Source organism: Poecile atricapillus, chromosome 2 (genome assembly GCF_030490865.1).
Source record: "Poecile atricapillus isolate bPoeAtr1 chromosome 2, bPoeAtr1.hap1, whole genome shotgun sequence".
NCBI classification, from domain to species: domain Eukaryota; kingdom Metazoa; phylum Chordata; class Aves; order Passeriformes; family Paridae; genus Poecile; species Poecile atricapillus.
Window position 1 is genome coordinate 64842487 of NC_081250.1, and position 15480 is coordinate 64857966.

The 15480-nt window shown below is 44.2% G+C and overlaps 1 protein-coding gene across 1 annotated transcript in view; it reads left to right on the plus strand.

Moving 5' to 3' along the window:
* The first annotated feature begins 2675 nt into the window (after window positions 1-2675).
* The window catches only part of NEDD9 (neural precursor cell expressed, developmentally down-regulated 9), a 36402-nt gene continuing 23597 nt past the window's right edge, over window positions 2676-15480 (plus strand). Inside the window, exon 1 of the mRNA XM_058831561.1 lies at window positions 2676-2754. Within this exon, the coding sequence (XP_058687544.1) occupies window positions 2743-2754 (12 nt within the window). The 5' untranslated portion in view covers window positions 2676-2742. The remainder of the gene's footprint in view (window positions 2755-15480) is intronic.

Here is a 15480-nt window from a genome sequence, read left to right on the forward strand (position 1 = left end):
GGACTTTTTGCACACATTAAAAGCAATGCAAGCTGAAATAATAGCAGAAGGCACCACTTCTCAAATGTGCTTAAGTTTCATAATGTGATTGTAAAGCATTCTGGAAAAACACCAGTGACAAGACAAGTACCACTATTGGTGGGATGACCGGAAACCAGATGCTCTCTGAGTTTAAATATAGGTGAAGTCAGATGATGGTACTTTTCTTATTTTTGTCTCCAATACTTATTTGGTTCTTGCTGATGTGGTTTTCCAATCCTTAATGCATTTATTTTCATGGAAATGGTGCCACAGGAAGAGATTATACAGAGCTTATTCATGGAAGGGGATCTGTATGCTAGTCCAATACCATGTTAACACCTTTGCCATTGCATCCTCTGTATTTCAAAGTAATTTTCTACTTGGAGTATGAAGAGCAAAAACAAGCAAAAAGAAAAACAGTGTTTCTCTGATTTTTAACTCTTCAATTAAGAAATGCTCCAAAGAGATTTGCACTCTCCTAATAGTAAGCTGGCTATACATAATCACTGGAAGAATTCCTTTCTGAATTAAAATGTCTAAGGATACAGCATTATTCTCTTGAAATGACCCAAATTTATTTTGATGCAGCACTTAAAACAACGCTAAACCCAGTGCATATTAAATATCATCTGTTCCGCATTTCTTCTTGGGAAATCAGAAAAATCAACAGCAACAACAAACACAAAAGAAAGGCCCAGAGAAAAACTCCTACAAGGGGTTGGAGCAGCAAATGTATAGCCCTGCCACAGTGGCTCTTCTGCACTGCAGAAAGCAGGAGCTCACTCTTCTCACGAATTTCCCAGACTTATTTTGTGCTGACAGAGACACACACACATGAACTATTAGGGCATGTGCAGTCAAGAAGACAGCATAGGGGAAAAAAAGCATTTTTGCATTAATTTAGTAAATTTTTACAGTACAGCCACATAGTTTATGCTGGAATTGGAGAACAGAGGAGATTGCAGATAAAAGTATGACATTCTTTATCAGTCAAGAAGCCATTTTAGCAATAGGATCCTTCTCTAGAGGATTAGTCATATGAGAATTTAAGGATAACATTGTACTATGGAATGTAGTTATGTTTGTAATCTGGTAGTACAAGATTATTCTTAGCTATTTTTCCTTAGGCCACTAGAAATAGCCTTGAGTCCATCTGTGACCTAAAAATGTTGGGTAAGATCCAGCTTGGACAAAAAGGAGAGAATTTATTTCCTGTTCTTCTAAACAAGCCTGGAGTATGTCCCACACACAAAGATTCCTATTATGTGCACCATATTAATCATGCCTGATTAAGAGATCTAACTTGAAATGCATGGAGGATCACCACACATCTATTTTCCCCACTCTTTCTTGCTCCCAAGATACCAGAGTTAATTATTACTCTCTTCCAAATAATCCTTATTTACCATGGTCACTCTTTATAATGGACATCTCCAGGCCATTAAAGCATTCTTGGCCTCTGGTGTCTAATCAGTGTTAAAACAGCAGCCAGGCATAGCGAACTCTTGGCAGATTGATTTGAGCAGTAGTAGTTAAAAAAGGTCATCTGCTGAGGACAGAGGAGAACAAAAATAATTGCAAAGATAGGAACAAAGCAGTATTCAGCCCCTCCAAGAGCTGCATCCTCCTATGGGGGGGATAGACGGAAAAGGTTTGCAGAATCACACAATCAGTTAGGTTGGAAAAGGTGTCTGAGATCATCGAGTCCAACCCCTGACCAAATACCACCATGTCAACTAAGTGGCACCACCATGGCATGAAGTGCCACGTCCAGCTGTTTCTTAACACTTGCAGGACTGACAACTCCACCACCTCCCTGGGGAGCTGATCCCAATGGGTTACCCACCCTTTGCATAAAGAAAGTCTTCCTAATGTCCAACCTGAACATCCCCCGGACATCCTGAGGCTATATTCTCTTGTCCTGTTGCAGGGTGCCTGGGAGAAGAGACCAACCCCACCGGGTACAACCTCATGTGCACTGGTTGTACAGAGCCATGAGGTCCCCCTTTAGCTTCTTTTTCTCCATGCTAAACACCCCCAAGTTCCCTCAGTCTCCCTTCACAAGACTTGTGCTCTAGATCCATCACCAGCTCCACTGCCCTTCCCTGGACTCGCTCCAGCACCTCAAGATCTTCCAGTGAGAGACCCAGAAGTGGACACAAAGCTTGAGGTGTGGCCTCACCGGTGCCCAATACAAGGGATAACTGCCCTCTAATAAGCTGGCCACACTAGTGCTGATCCAGGCCAAGATGCCATTCGCCTTCCTGCCCACCTAGGCACACTGTCTCCTGTTCGGCCGCTGTCGACCTGTGCGCCCAGGTCCTTTCCCGCCGGGAAAAAGTCGAGGCCAACAGCTTTGAAAAGGCGCGGGCGGGGTCCCGGGGAGCAGGACCGCCAGCCCTCGCTCTGTGCGGGCTTTCTCTCCCTGTCCATCGGCGGAGGGCAGCGGCTGAAGGCCGCCCGGCTCACCGGCCCCGCTCACCGACCCCGCTCAGCGCTCACCGCCCGCCTCGGCCCGCGCCTCCCCCGGCGGCGCCAGCGCGCTCCGGGCGCGGGGGCGGGCGGGGGCGGGGCCGGCTCGCGCCCGGCCGCTATGCAAAGATAGGCGGTGCTATGCAAATTAAGGCGGTGTTATGCAAATGAGCTCGTAGGGCTGGCGCGGCGGCGCGCGGCGGGGCGCGCAGAGCGCGCGGGGATGCGGCGGGGCGCGGAGCCGCAGCCATGAAGTACAAGGTGAGCGCTGCGGGGCTCGGCCGGGAGCGCAGCCCGGACTGCGGGCGGGCGGGGCTGGGGCTCCCCTCCGCACCCCCTGAAGGCGAGCCGTACGCCCGCGGGGCGGCCAGGTCTCACTTCTGCCCTCCCCTGCGCTGTCTCCAGGCGTGGAGCCCTAGGGAAGGTGTCCGGGGAGTGAGGAACGAGGGGGCAGCGAAGGGGACGGGCTGCGGGGACCTCCCGGGTGCTGTGTCGGTGTCGGCGGTGGGGGGAGAAGGAGCTGCACTCGCTTTTCCCGCTGGTGCCGGCCCTGGGTAACGGGGTGAGCCCGGGATCGCGGAGAAGGTGGCGGGACGGTGCGTGATGGCCAGGCGCGTTTGGGACAGGTACCCCCGATCCTCCCCGGGAGCTCATTCACCCCCTTTCCAGCCTCTTATGGGTGTTTCCTGATCACGGTGCGGTCTGATGGCTCACAAGCGAGGGGAAAATAAACCCTAACATTTTTTAAAAATGGGTAGTCTATCCCCTGTATATCCTAGGATCCCCTCTTATTGAATAATCGCTTTTAGTGATCTTTTCCCAGAGGGGGTGGTGGTTGATTGGTGGTTTTTTGTTTTTTTTTTCAAAAGACACAAATGTGGAGCCTTTAATCCTAATATTACTCAAAAACGTCTGGGCAAGGTGCAGAATTGCCCACGGGGCATTAGATTACTGTACAGACATACCGTAATCTTGTGCGATTGGAAAAAAAGGGGGAGGGAGGGAAAAACTTTCCTTCCCCTGCCAAAAATAACTTCAGCGTCAATAAAAAGGTGATTTTGGAAATGTCACACGCTATATGCTTACTTGGAGACCAAGCTGCTTTGGAAGTGAAGCCCATCTCCTTGCTAAACTTAGGCAGCATGGTGTGAAAGAGTGCTGATGCTGTGGCAGTGTGTGTGAGAAGTACAAGTGATACCCAGGTAAATGCGCACAGATCTTTATGCTCTTCTGTACATGTCGGAGCTCAGACCAAGTTTTTAGGGTCTCTCAAGCCAGACTTTGGGAAAGATCAGAGTTAAGTTTCCAAAGCAGCTGCCAGTTTATCCCGTCTCATGGAAAGACAAGGGTAAAAGAAGTTGCGTTAGATGTGGTCTGACAAAGGTAATCCATGGTTTTGAAAATTATGATGTGGCTCTCATGGCTTTCTTCTTTTTTAAATTGTGTCTCATATAACTGACTGATCTGAAGTCTGAGATAAAATTCATCTCTTCTTGTCAATCTACTCCACCTCTAATCAGTCCAGGTAGACTTTATACCTTCCTAGAGAAGCTGTTAACTCTGAGCAGAAAGCATCAGGCACTCGAGGATAGAAGAGCAGTGTCACTGTTGGTCCAAAGCTCACAGGGTGCTTCCAGGCTTCCCAGGGCCAAGCAGTACTTGGTATCCCAGTAGCCAAATAATGGTCCTGCATAGTTATACAGATTCCTGATTTCTTGTATGTAGCCCAGTGGCACTGCATAAATAGGGATAGATAAGGTGGCTCAAAAGGGGGGAAGTCTTCTCTGCTCTGTAATGTTTCCTTTGCCCTGTATTGTGGGAATGAGCGTTTTGGGTTTGGTTTGTGATTACGTAATTCTGGACAGAGAAGGCTAGACAGAGAAAGAGCAAGCCATTAAAAATAAATAAATAAAAAGAGAAGTGTGGGGGGTTTGGCCTCATAAACCTTCTTGGTGGATTATGGTGTTTACTTTCCCTGGGAAATGTGAAGTAGTTACACTGTTTAACTGAGACAAACATTCTTAGATCTATTTCTTATCCTTAGAGTAATACACAAGGAAAATACCTGCACATTCAGTCTTTGTTCTTTCTGTAGTTTCTCTCTTTCTTTTATCTTCCTATAGGAAAACTTTTTTTTTTTTTTTTTTCTTGTATACATGAAATAAAGGAACAGAGAATGCTCATGGCCTGCCTGGGGCCATACTACCACTTCAGAAGAGGTTTAGCATCCAGGTGCAGATTTGGCTCTGTAGAACTGCTCCCGGTGTTATACTGGAGCCTGTCATTCCTTACTTTCATTGTGATACTCCATAAAGCCTCATTTGAAGAAATAATTGAAATGCCTATTATAGTTTAATTCAAAGTTTTAACAGTAGGACAGAACAGGAACTGATTCATGGGTGAGACCCTGAATATGTCTCCATCACCCATGACTTTGCTTTCAGTGTGACTAAACCCAAGGTTATTTCTGGTCTAGAAATCTGCTACTCAGTCTACACATTTTTTATTCAGACATTTTCAAAACTTGTTCCCTCCCTCTCTTCCTTCATCTAAGCTTCTTTTATTGTCCATTCCATTCTTCCATCTTAATACTCAAATCTAAATCTTCTGAAAGGGAAAATCCCTGTGAACTTAAGCAAGTTCATAATTTTACCTGACATATGTCTATACGCCACTGTCTATCTTTTGCACACTGTGTGAAATTCAGTGATTATGTGACTTTTTAAAGCAAAGAAAAATTTAAACCCCGGTCAGGTGGTGTTCTCCTATTCATGCACTACTTAAATGCCTGAGAACACAGAAGTTATTTTAACTGGGCAATGGAAAGATGGGAAAAGTTAAGCATAAAAAATACTTGTGTTGGTTTGGAGCATTTCTTAGTCCTACTTGTCTAAAAGCTGCTTTCAGAAACCAATTCCTGTAGGGGTGCAGTTGCATGAGGGCAACACCTCTGTTCCTTGATGACATCAGCTTGCTTTTGAGCTAAATCTCCATGTACAACAAAACTGGATCCCATTAAGTTCTCACAGGACTCCATTCCCATATTCTGTAATCCAGGAGGTAGGATCAGCCTTTTCTGAAATCAAACCCAAGCTATGATTCCAAGGATGGAGCAGTTACAGCTACAATACACTCTGTAGCAACAGAAATACCAGTGGGTCACTGTGAGGAGGGAAGGAGGTGGATGGGAGAGGGTATATCTGGCCACCAATCCCAACACTGTTATCCTAGGCAATAAAAGTGCAACAGAAGCAAAAGGGAGAAGACATTATCATAACAAGGCTTTTGTAGCTTGGTGGCTGTTCACATGCAAGACAAAGTAAGAGGGGGAAGGAAGGAGGAAGGAAGAAAAGGGGACTTATCTGTTTACTAGAACTTCCAAACAGTTAGTGAAAGAGGAGAGGAAAAAAACCCTGAATTCCTTACCTCATTTAAGCCAAAAGGAATGACGTAGATGTAAACTATGAGGTCTTGATTATCTATTTTTAGATAATTTGTTGGGCAAGGAAGAAACCTAAATAGGGTTCGAAATGCCTGCCATTTGTGCTAAGGCACAGTCCTGTAATATATAGACTTGATTACAATGTCTGCATGCCAAGACAAACAAAATAGTGTCCCTGGGAAGAAATACAATATTCCCAACCAGAAGTGCTTGTGAAAAGCTGCTTGTAACCCTGGCAATGAAAGACTTTGAGTGTTGGACCATGTAAAAGGAGAACTGTCTGTACTTTATTAACCAAATACTCACTTGTTTCATTTATTCCTCACTCCTCTTCGTTTCACTTTTTTTTTTTTTTTCAGTATGTCAGCGGTCACAGGGTGGCAATCAAACTCGCAATAGGAACTGTAAATCCTTGAAAAATGTAGTAGGAGAGGAACAAAGTGACAGAGGGAAAACCTGTCCAAGTTTGTGCCATCTCTCCTACTGTCATGAGTTTAGAATGGAAGTTTCATGATTTTTCTCTCACCTCTGCATGTACAGGGTGAGGTGGGTGAGGTCTAGCAGAGTCAGGCCTAAGTCAGCAGCAGCACTAGTAAGCTGTAGCCAGAAGGATCGTCCCCTTCACAAAGCTTAGAGGTCCACTGTCATTTTCAGGCTCTGGCTGTAGCCTCTGTGTGCCCTCCTTCCCCTCCCATATGCCCCTGTAGATTTATATTTGTATACTTAAAGAGGTGAGTGCCCCAGTACCCTGGGATAGTTGAGAAACTCCTCCAGTCATGTCCACTTGCCTTACCAAAGTCTTGGTAGGATAGCAGAGTTCCTTTAACTCTGTTTTACAGATGGAGCTGCTGAGACTTAGGGATGTTACAGGGCTTATTCCAGAGGGAGAAGAAGAGCCATCACAAAGCATTACAGCAAACAGCATACAGGTTTTTTGCCTGAATTCTAAACTTCTGTCTTTTTATGCTAACAGCTGCTCCTGAGTAATGCAGCTGCAAATCTGTTTAATCAGAAACTGGTAGCCTAATCTGTCTCTGTCCAGTAGTTCCTAGTATTTGATGGGGAAGCAGAACTACCAAATGAACAGCCTTCCTTATTTTTTTGATAGTTCCAATTCAGTTTGATTCTAGATAGTACAAGAGGCATTAGATACTTGTCTGGTGGTTTTACTCTTGCTTTTAAGGTCCTGCTAGGGGTTGCAGGTTGCAAGTTAGACTATTACTTGGCCTTGAGGTATCTTGACTCAACTCTACTGATTCCAAACCGTGCCATACTATCAAAATACCTCATCAAGGGGAACCTATCAGATCAGAGAGCGGGAAAATTGTCTAATAGTAAGACTTTATGGAAACATCTTCTGCAAAGGGAAAATGAAAGCACATTTCAGTGGTTATTGTCTTAGGTTGCAGAACTCTGCATTTTGGCAGAATATAGGCTTCTTCATGAGAATTCTCATGAAGTGTTATTGTGAACTTTAGTTAAAGTTTTGGAGCACAGTTCCTATGACTGAAGACAAACTCACCTTTGGAATCTCACGACCTCAAGCCCAGCAACAAGTGGGGCTTGTTGTTGTCCTGTGTGTGGTGTCTGAGGAGAAATTTGGATTAGTGTGTTACCTGTGCTCCATTTTAAGTACCAGAGTAATTGCAGCAAGGCCAGGTGCATTTAGTGCATACAAAAAAGTAGAAAACCGGGAGCACAGAGCTTCCTACTTGTCATATTGCTGTTATCAAAGGTGTTAGGGGCATGGGAGCACCTTCTGCATACAACAGATGCACTTAGGTTGCTTAAGGGCCAAGGTGAAGTCACTTTTGCTGTGCTTATTTTATTTGGACTAACTTATCACAGGATTTAAGTACTTAAATCCCATTCATACCAACAGCAATTAGGAACCTGTCTCCCAAGGTCCAGAGTTTAATTCCATTTTTAAAGCAACATGAGTGCCTAAGAGGAGTGTATGCACAGTCTCTGCCCTGGCTGCAACATTTGTAGAGGACCCTTATTTTTGTACTGTTCCCATTTCTGGCCGCACTTGATGGAGACAAGTAGCTGAACTTCTTAGGACATTAAAGTCCACACGCCTCTGCAGGAACCCACTTGAGTGGCATTTGGAATCACAAATGCGTAAGTCACTTTTCAAGAGGCTTCTTTACATAAGAGATGCTCTCTGAGCATCCATGAAAGCAGTGGACATCTCCTGTTAGAGCAGTACTCTGGCCCCTGAAATGTGCTTCATGCCAAGCCTTCAGTAGGCTTGATCAGACACTCATCTGGGACTGTACTATGGAAATAATATCTATGGCAGGTATTGAGCAATGTTTATTAAGTCAGGCTGCTGCTAAGTAAAGCTGCATGTAGAGGTACTTCTGCCTGTAAATGGCTGCAGCTCTCAGCATCAGTGAAGCTTTATAGCAGCTCACAGTGCAGCCTCTGCATATTATTGCCTGATTATCACAGCCTGTTCTTGGCAAGTGCCTGTTTTCTTTTGCCTTTTGGTCTAGACATTACAGTAGTGGAAACTGTCTTAATTTTAAGGAGCTCATTTTTCCAGAGCAGATTTGGATGTAGCTTGTGTTTGACGTGAAGCAGGGCTGCTAAAGCTATAGTTCACACTCCTAGAAACACAAGCATGACAAAAATTGTATATATTTTTTTCTCTATAGGGATGAGGCCAATTTTCGTCTTTCCATTTTTATGTTGGTTTTGAAAACACTTTTTTCACACTCGGAGTGGATCAGCCTGCCTGAAAAAGGAAGAGAAATAAGAATGGGTTTACTGTACAGGAATGCAGTCGGCACATCAGAAGCCCTTTCTTAAGCAGGCCTCATCAACAGCAAGGTTGAAAATTTTAGCAATAGCAATACCATGAATCATTTGGTAACAAGAAATCTTAGAAAATGCTGAAGGAGCCTAGAAGTAAATCTCAGTTCTTTCAGTGAATGACCTGCTTAGCTGCAGACAGAGAGAGGAAGATACAAACCATTAAAAAATCAGTAGCTCTCTTTCTAAAGAAGTTTCTGTTCCAAAGGGTTAAGTGCAAGACAGCTAGAAGTGTGTACTCTGTTTAACATACAGCTAGCAGTAGGTAGGGCCATGAATGCCCTTGTCCTGTGGACTTTACATCCAGTTAAAATGCTTAGGGTCATAAACCAATTTTTACTGCTACAGAAGGGTGTATTTACAAGCAGATATCTTCTTTTGCATTCTGTCTCTCTTTTTATCCTGCTTTATTTTGTTTGCAGCCCAGGAACTGCCCAAACCAATCTCTCACACAAACAAGAATACAACTGAAGTTGTGTTTCAGCCTGAGACTGAGCACAGTAACCAGAGCTGCTTAAAACTCAACTACACCTTCCCCATCTCTCTTCTCCAGGGGTACACTTACCCAGAAAGTGTAAAGCATACCCAGAAAGTGTACCCAGCTTGCCAAAATTGAGCTGTTCTGGGAGGCTTCTTGACTTATGGTCGCTGCCCTGTAGAACGGAGATGACTCTGACTGGACCTGGCATCAGCTGCCAGCCAGCCTTCGCTCCCCTGAGTTCACAGGCAACATGCTATGGGTAACACCAGCCTGCTGAGGGCTGGAAGGAGCCTGGAAGGTGGAGTTCCTGAGTTTGTTTTTCTTTAGACAGCTGGACTCTCAGGGCATCCCAAGTTGTAGCTGCTGTGTAGTATCCCAGATGGTGACACTGAATTGGCAGAGCTGGATGGCTTTCCCTTCTAATGAAATTTTTTTGAGAGACATGAGGGAGGAAGAGCGTGTCCTACTTCATCTAAATTCTAGATTTTAAAAAAATAATTTTAAAAATCATACTTTTCAAAGCAGAAGACATAAAACAAATAAGTAATACTGAGGTCCTATGTCTACACAGCTATGTATGGTTTCTTGACAATCAAGTTGTAATTGTTTCCCCAGAGCCAAAGAAGGAAGGGTTAATTTTGGAAGGAGGGTTTGGGTTTGTTTTTTTGTTTTAAGGAAACTTTGTCTGGGAGAAGACTGCACACAAATGCCAGAAAATGGAAAACTGAGAACTCAAAACACACGTTTTGGGATTCTTTCTTTCCATACTTTTTTTTTTCCCCCCTTCTGCTCTGCTTCTTCAATTCTTTAGCATTTAACATCCGATCTCCTTTCATTAAGTTTTTAATTGCCTGCCTGAGGGAAAGAGGTTAAGTTTTACATCTGCTTTTTGATTCTGATGTACTGTGGTTTAATCACAGTGAGATCATATTTACTCTAAGGGTATTGTTTGCATGCTTGATTTTTTTTTTTTTTTCCCTCTCCCTGTTGATGTCACAAAAGGCACACAGCCCTCAGACAGATTTGAAAAGGCCTTTTAAAGTCATGGAACGAGATCACACCCTTCCTTGGGTGGGGGGAAAGGAAACCGGTTACGAGGGTGAAACATATACAGAAAGCTTAGTGAGTTAGGCGTGGTGGAATTTCCCAAAATATTAATAGATCTTGAAGGTAAGTCAGGGGATGTGGTTTGTATTCCCAGAAGGCGCAAAGAGAATGGTATTTTGGCACTCCTGTAAAAGCCCAGGGGGCAGAGGAATAAGAGGAATATGTGATCAGTGTATCAGCGCTCTGCCTCACTGTAGATGTCTCTGTCACAAACCATGTGCGATGCCTGTGATGGCAGCAGCGCAGGGTGGGTGGCTGACAGCCCAGCAGTGCCAGGGTGCTGCCCAGGGCTGGCCAAAGCAGCTTGACCTCAGCCATGTCCCTTTCCAGCGGAGCAGTGACCGCCGTGTCCCGCGGCACACACGCCAAACACGGTGCTGCCGTGTAGGGAAAGGGAGCTCCTGCTAAACTCACCCTGCTCTGTGCCATTCACCCTGTGTTTGAGATATGGTACAGTCCTCACAGCATCAGAAACACCATATTTAACATCTAGGATATTATGTTTCTGTGATTACCTTTGTAATGCCTCTCACTCCCTCTAACTGAAATAAAACTGGGCAAGCCAATAAACCAAAACTCAGTCAACAGACAAAAGAATGCAGTCTGAGCAAACAAAGACAGCCTGGTTTTTTTTTTTCCTTCTTGCCAATGTAGAATTATCATTTTGTTGCTCTCAATAGATACAGAGCCAGAAATCTTTCCTTTCGACTCACTTTTCCATTGTGAAACATCAGGCATGGCAGTAAGCTGATGCACTCAGTGCGGAATAGTGAAGTATTTTATTCACACAGGCCAGAGCACCACTTAGGATCTTTGTTCTAACCTTCATTTTCACATTTTTCCTTTTTTTTATCCCCCCACTTTTTCTAGCCTCCTAATTCCTTCTTTCATAGACATTCATTTGGATCTCCTCCCAAGGTTTCTGTTCTCTTCCCTCCTGCAGGTTCACTGCTGTGCCTCAGTTCTGCAAACTACTTTGCCAACTACCTACAAAAAAAAAAAAAAAAAAGGGATATACAAATATCTCCTATTTACTTAAAATGGAGCAGTTGTGGTGCAACAAAAAAGGGTTCTCAGACCAGAGCACTTTCAGTCTCTCACATGTTTATGTCATATTTGAATCCCAGTCTTGGGTAAACCAATGGACCACATCAACATCTTGGGCAGGAGTGTCAAGTGCCTGAGCCCTAGTTGGTCTGCTCACTGCTTGGTGGAGTATTGTGTCTGCAAAAACTGGCAGTGAATATTCCAGGGCATGACAGCCATAGTGCCTACTTTGGCTTACCCAAGTGTGGTCCTGTAAGAAAGGAACATTCCTAGTTTTCCTCCTTAACTTTCTGTGTAAGTTGTCTCACTACCAAAGATAAGAAGTCCCAGCCAGGGCAAATTGTGAAAATCAGGTCTCTCAGGCAGACAGAGGGGCTGGGACAACTTGGTGGAACACTGAAATAAGGCACTTGCCTCTCTGCCCTACAGGAAGATGTTTTCCACATCTCAACTTCCAGGCAGCTTGGTCTACTTTAGCATGACTGACAGCCTCTGTTCCAGAGATGTACAGGACCAGAGAGTAAGGATACTTAGGGTGGATGAAGACCTGTCCTCCTTCGGGCTCTGCTGAGGCTGTTGGCTTATAGCTCTCTCATTAGCTGTGAAGCCAGTCTTCCAAATCTGTGCGTGGAAAACTGCTATAATTTCCATCCAGCAGGACTTGTAATTGTTTGGGTGAGCAATGCTTAACCAGAGTAGTATCTTCGCTAAACCAAAAACTTGTGGGTTTTGGTGTTAGAAAGCAAGAGAGTGCCTGAAAAGTAGAGCTATGGGCTTTGCCTGAGGAGTGAACTGGAGCATTACCATGGTGAGCATTTGCAACTGGGCTCATTATTTTGTGATTTAGCTGAGAGCCAAGGGAGCTCAGAGTTCTCAGAGCCAGGCACATGCTGGCTTGGATGCTCAGGGTCTTCCCGCTGCTGAAGCTGCAGTAGCTGTGACACCCTGGTAGTGCAGAGGCACTTTGATACATGCTGTGGTAGCATTTCCTGCCTCCTCTGCATAGCTGCAGACATCGTCTTGAGATAAAGAGCAAAAGTCTGCACACAGCTTGTTGCTGGCAATGAGTTGTTTCAGGTCTGCAAATGGATGGGGGCTGTTATGGCCAAGCAGTGCCATTTCATAGTTCACTCCCCATGTCACTGCCCATGAGGACCTGTCTAAGAACGTGTACCAGGTACTGCCTTTGCTCTTTACACTGCCTTCCTCCAGGTTTAAGCAGACCAGCAAAAGACATTTTTCAAAACTGAATGTCTTACTCAGTGACCTCTGTCAACTTCCATTAAGTAGCCTTTGTGATAGGTTGCTTGTTAAAGATAGACCTGTTACCTATTGTGCCTTAAGAGTTGCTTTCCTTGCCAACACAGCACAATGAATGCTTTATTTCAGGGGCAGTAGCAGTGAGAAATCGAAAAGGAGATGGGATCTGAAAAGAACCGAAGTTAAACTGTCCAATGGCTCTTGCACTGAAATCCTTCTGTCAGAAGGCACAATAGAGCTAAAATTTTCTTCTCTTTTACCAGTCCTGCTTGTAGGCAAACTGTGTATCTCAGAATAAAACTCACTTTTTACAGGGTTTTCACAATGATCCTTTTCTCACACAGGCAGATCATTACTGTTGGGCCTAATGCAACCCTACAAGGGTATGTAAATGCTTAAGTTTGCTTTGGAATAGCAGTCATTCATTTTTTAGAAATCTAAAAGATGGAAATCTGTATCGAAAATACGATGGGATGGATAACTAAAAGTGATCTAACCAAAATTAAGCTACTGGTTTGTTCACAGACATTGCCCCCACCTTTCCTTCCTTTGTTCCTCCCTTCCTACTCCCAAGCTAGCTAAACATAGGAGAGAAGCTGTTTCTCATTTTAAGAAACAGTTTGTCCAATAATAGAAAAAAGGGGTCCCACCCTCTTTCAGTGAAGAGCAGAGGCAATTTTCCCAGTCCTGTTTGCACATAAACTCTACACATAGGAAGCAATATTATAAAACAAGACAAAGCCGAACAAAACAATACGCCTCAGCAGTCAAGCACAGAGCGGGGATCAGTGTCCTCATATTGCACCTCTGAGGGATGCAGCAGAAATTCTTTGAGCTTATGGTTGGTTGAACCTTTTCCTCGAGCGTTCATTCATTGTGGAGCCGGCTGAGAGGAGTCAAGTCGGCAGCCCTGTGCTGGGAGCTTGGCACCGCCGCACTCGGCCCTTAAAGAGACCATTGTGTTTAATCTCGTAGCATGTAATTTATTATTCCTGAGTTTGCTTCCATGGCTGTGGGCAACTCACACGCTCTCGTTACCCACGTCACTGGGTGTGTTTACTCTAACAGAAGTGGTAGATGTTTCCACTACTCTCTTTAACTCCTGCCTTTTCCCTCTTCTGTCACTTAGCCTCATCAACAAGCACCCTCTTCATCCTCCAGACTATGAATTACAGAGTTCTTTCATTTGATTTCACTGCAGAGAAGGGCAGCCAAAACAGATCGTGGTCTTCAAAGTATTTTCATGCGTCTTCATCCAGCTGCGGACGTGTTAGCTATCAACTGCAGTAAGCTGAGGAAAGAGTAGACGCCTTTGACAGTTCTGTAGTGGACCTCATTTATGCAGCTGAATTTGGCCTGCAATTCCTTCAACATCTGAGAAGAAAAATTGTTTACAGAGTCTTATTTTTTTTAGTTTGGGTTCTGAACAGCTGACAGTTTTCAGTGCAGCATCTTTTGCTTACTGGGTCATGCATCCTAGGTGCAAAAGAGAGAAAAACCTAAGGCATGCAGAGAATACAAATTGCACCTTTCCAGCTTTTATCTAATGGACTTTAAATGTTTTTAAAGGAAATCTCAGACAGAAGTTTCAAATCCCAGGCTCACTTTACCTAGAGAGAGCTTGAAAGCTTTACTTTTGTCTCAACCAGTGTAGAAAGTTGGGACCACGGGCACTGTAATCTGCATTTGATCACGAGAGTATCCATTTCAGTGCCATTTCTTTTAGACAGTTTCTGACACATGGCATCAGCAGAGTCTGCTGAGCCTTTTCCTGCAGTATGTTCCAGCTAAAATCCCCAGGCAGCAGTCATTAGGGTCAGGCTCCCTTTGGCTTTGACCTGCTGATAACTGAGATAGCACTTCATTTAACAGAAGACTGTAAAACTTCCGGTTTTTCAGTGATTTTACATAAGATGCTTTCTACTGCACTCATGAGCCCAAGGTTAAGAGGAATTTAAGCTTCTTGAGAACAAACATTGGAGGTTGGGTTTTTTTTGTTTTGTTTTGCCTGTACAGAGCATTAACACAGTGGGGGCCTGACCCTGGCTTCAACTTCCAGACATCCCAGTGTTGCTAGTGAGGCTTGACACAAAAGCTGGACTGAGCTTTGCAATCAACCATGAGCTGTAGAGAAGCACTCATTGCTTGAAGTAGGGCTGCCACAGCACAGGGAGCTCAGGAGAGTGGAGCTGCTGCAATGAGACCACAGGTACTTCTGGATTGTCAGGAGGGCACCACTGCACCTAGCATGTAATTATTTTAACTGGGCCAAAGGAGAGCAACAGACACTTCCAGTCTTAATTTTACTAAAAGGAAGCTGGTAGCTGCCAGTATCTTCATTTTATGAAGTGCAGCTGATTTCTGTACCAAAATAATTTTTTTTTTCCCTTTCTAGCATCAGGTAATTTTCCCCCTGCCTTTAAAGAACTTGAATTTGTAGTTCTGCATCTGTTGCCCTCCGTTTTTCTTTTCTTTTTATTGGGAATATGAAGGGACTTCTGTGCAGCTTACCAGTTGCGAAAACAAGTGCCAAGACAATTTTCTCATTTTCCTTTCTCTAATGCTGATTTGTCTAGGAAATGGCTAAGGTTTTTTTAGCATTTAGTGATACAAAAAGGTCACTGTTGTGCTTTTGTCTCCTGGTATCAGATCTTAGTGCTTACTTGGTGCCGGTTCTCAGACAGTTGAGTGGACAGATCCATGCCCATTCAGAGCAAGTCCAGTTGATTTCACATAACTGTTGTCACTCTCTGAGCTGAGACCAAGGAGAAGGAGTATTGATATATGGGCTACAATGCCCACAGAGTCAAAAAATTATTCAGATTTGTCA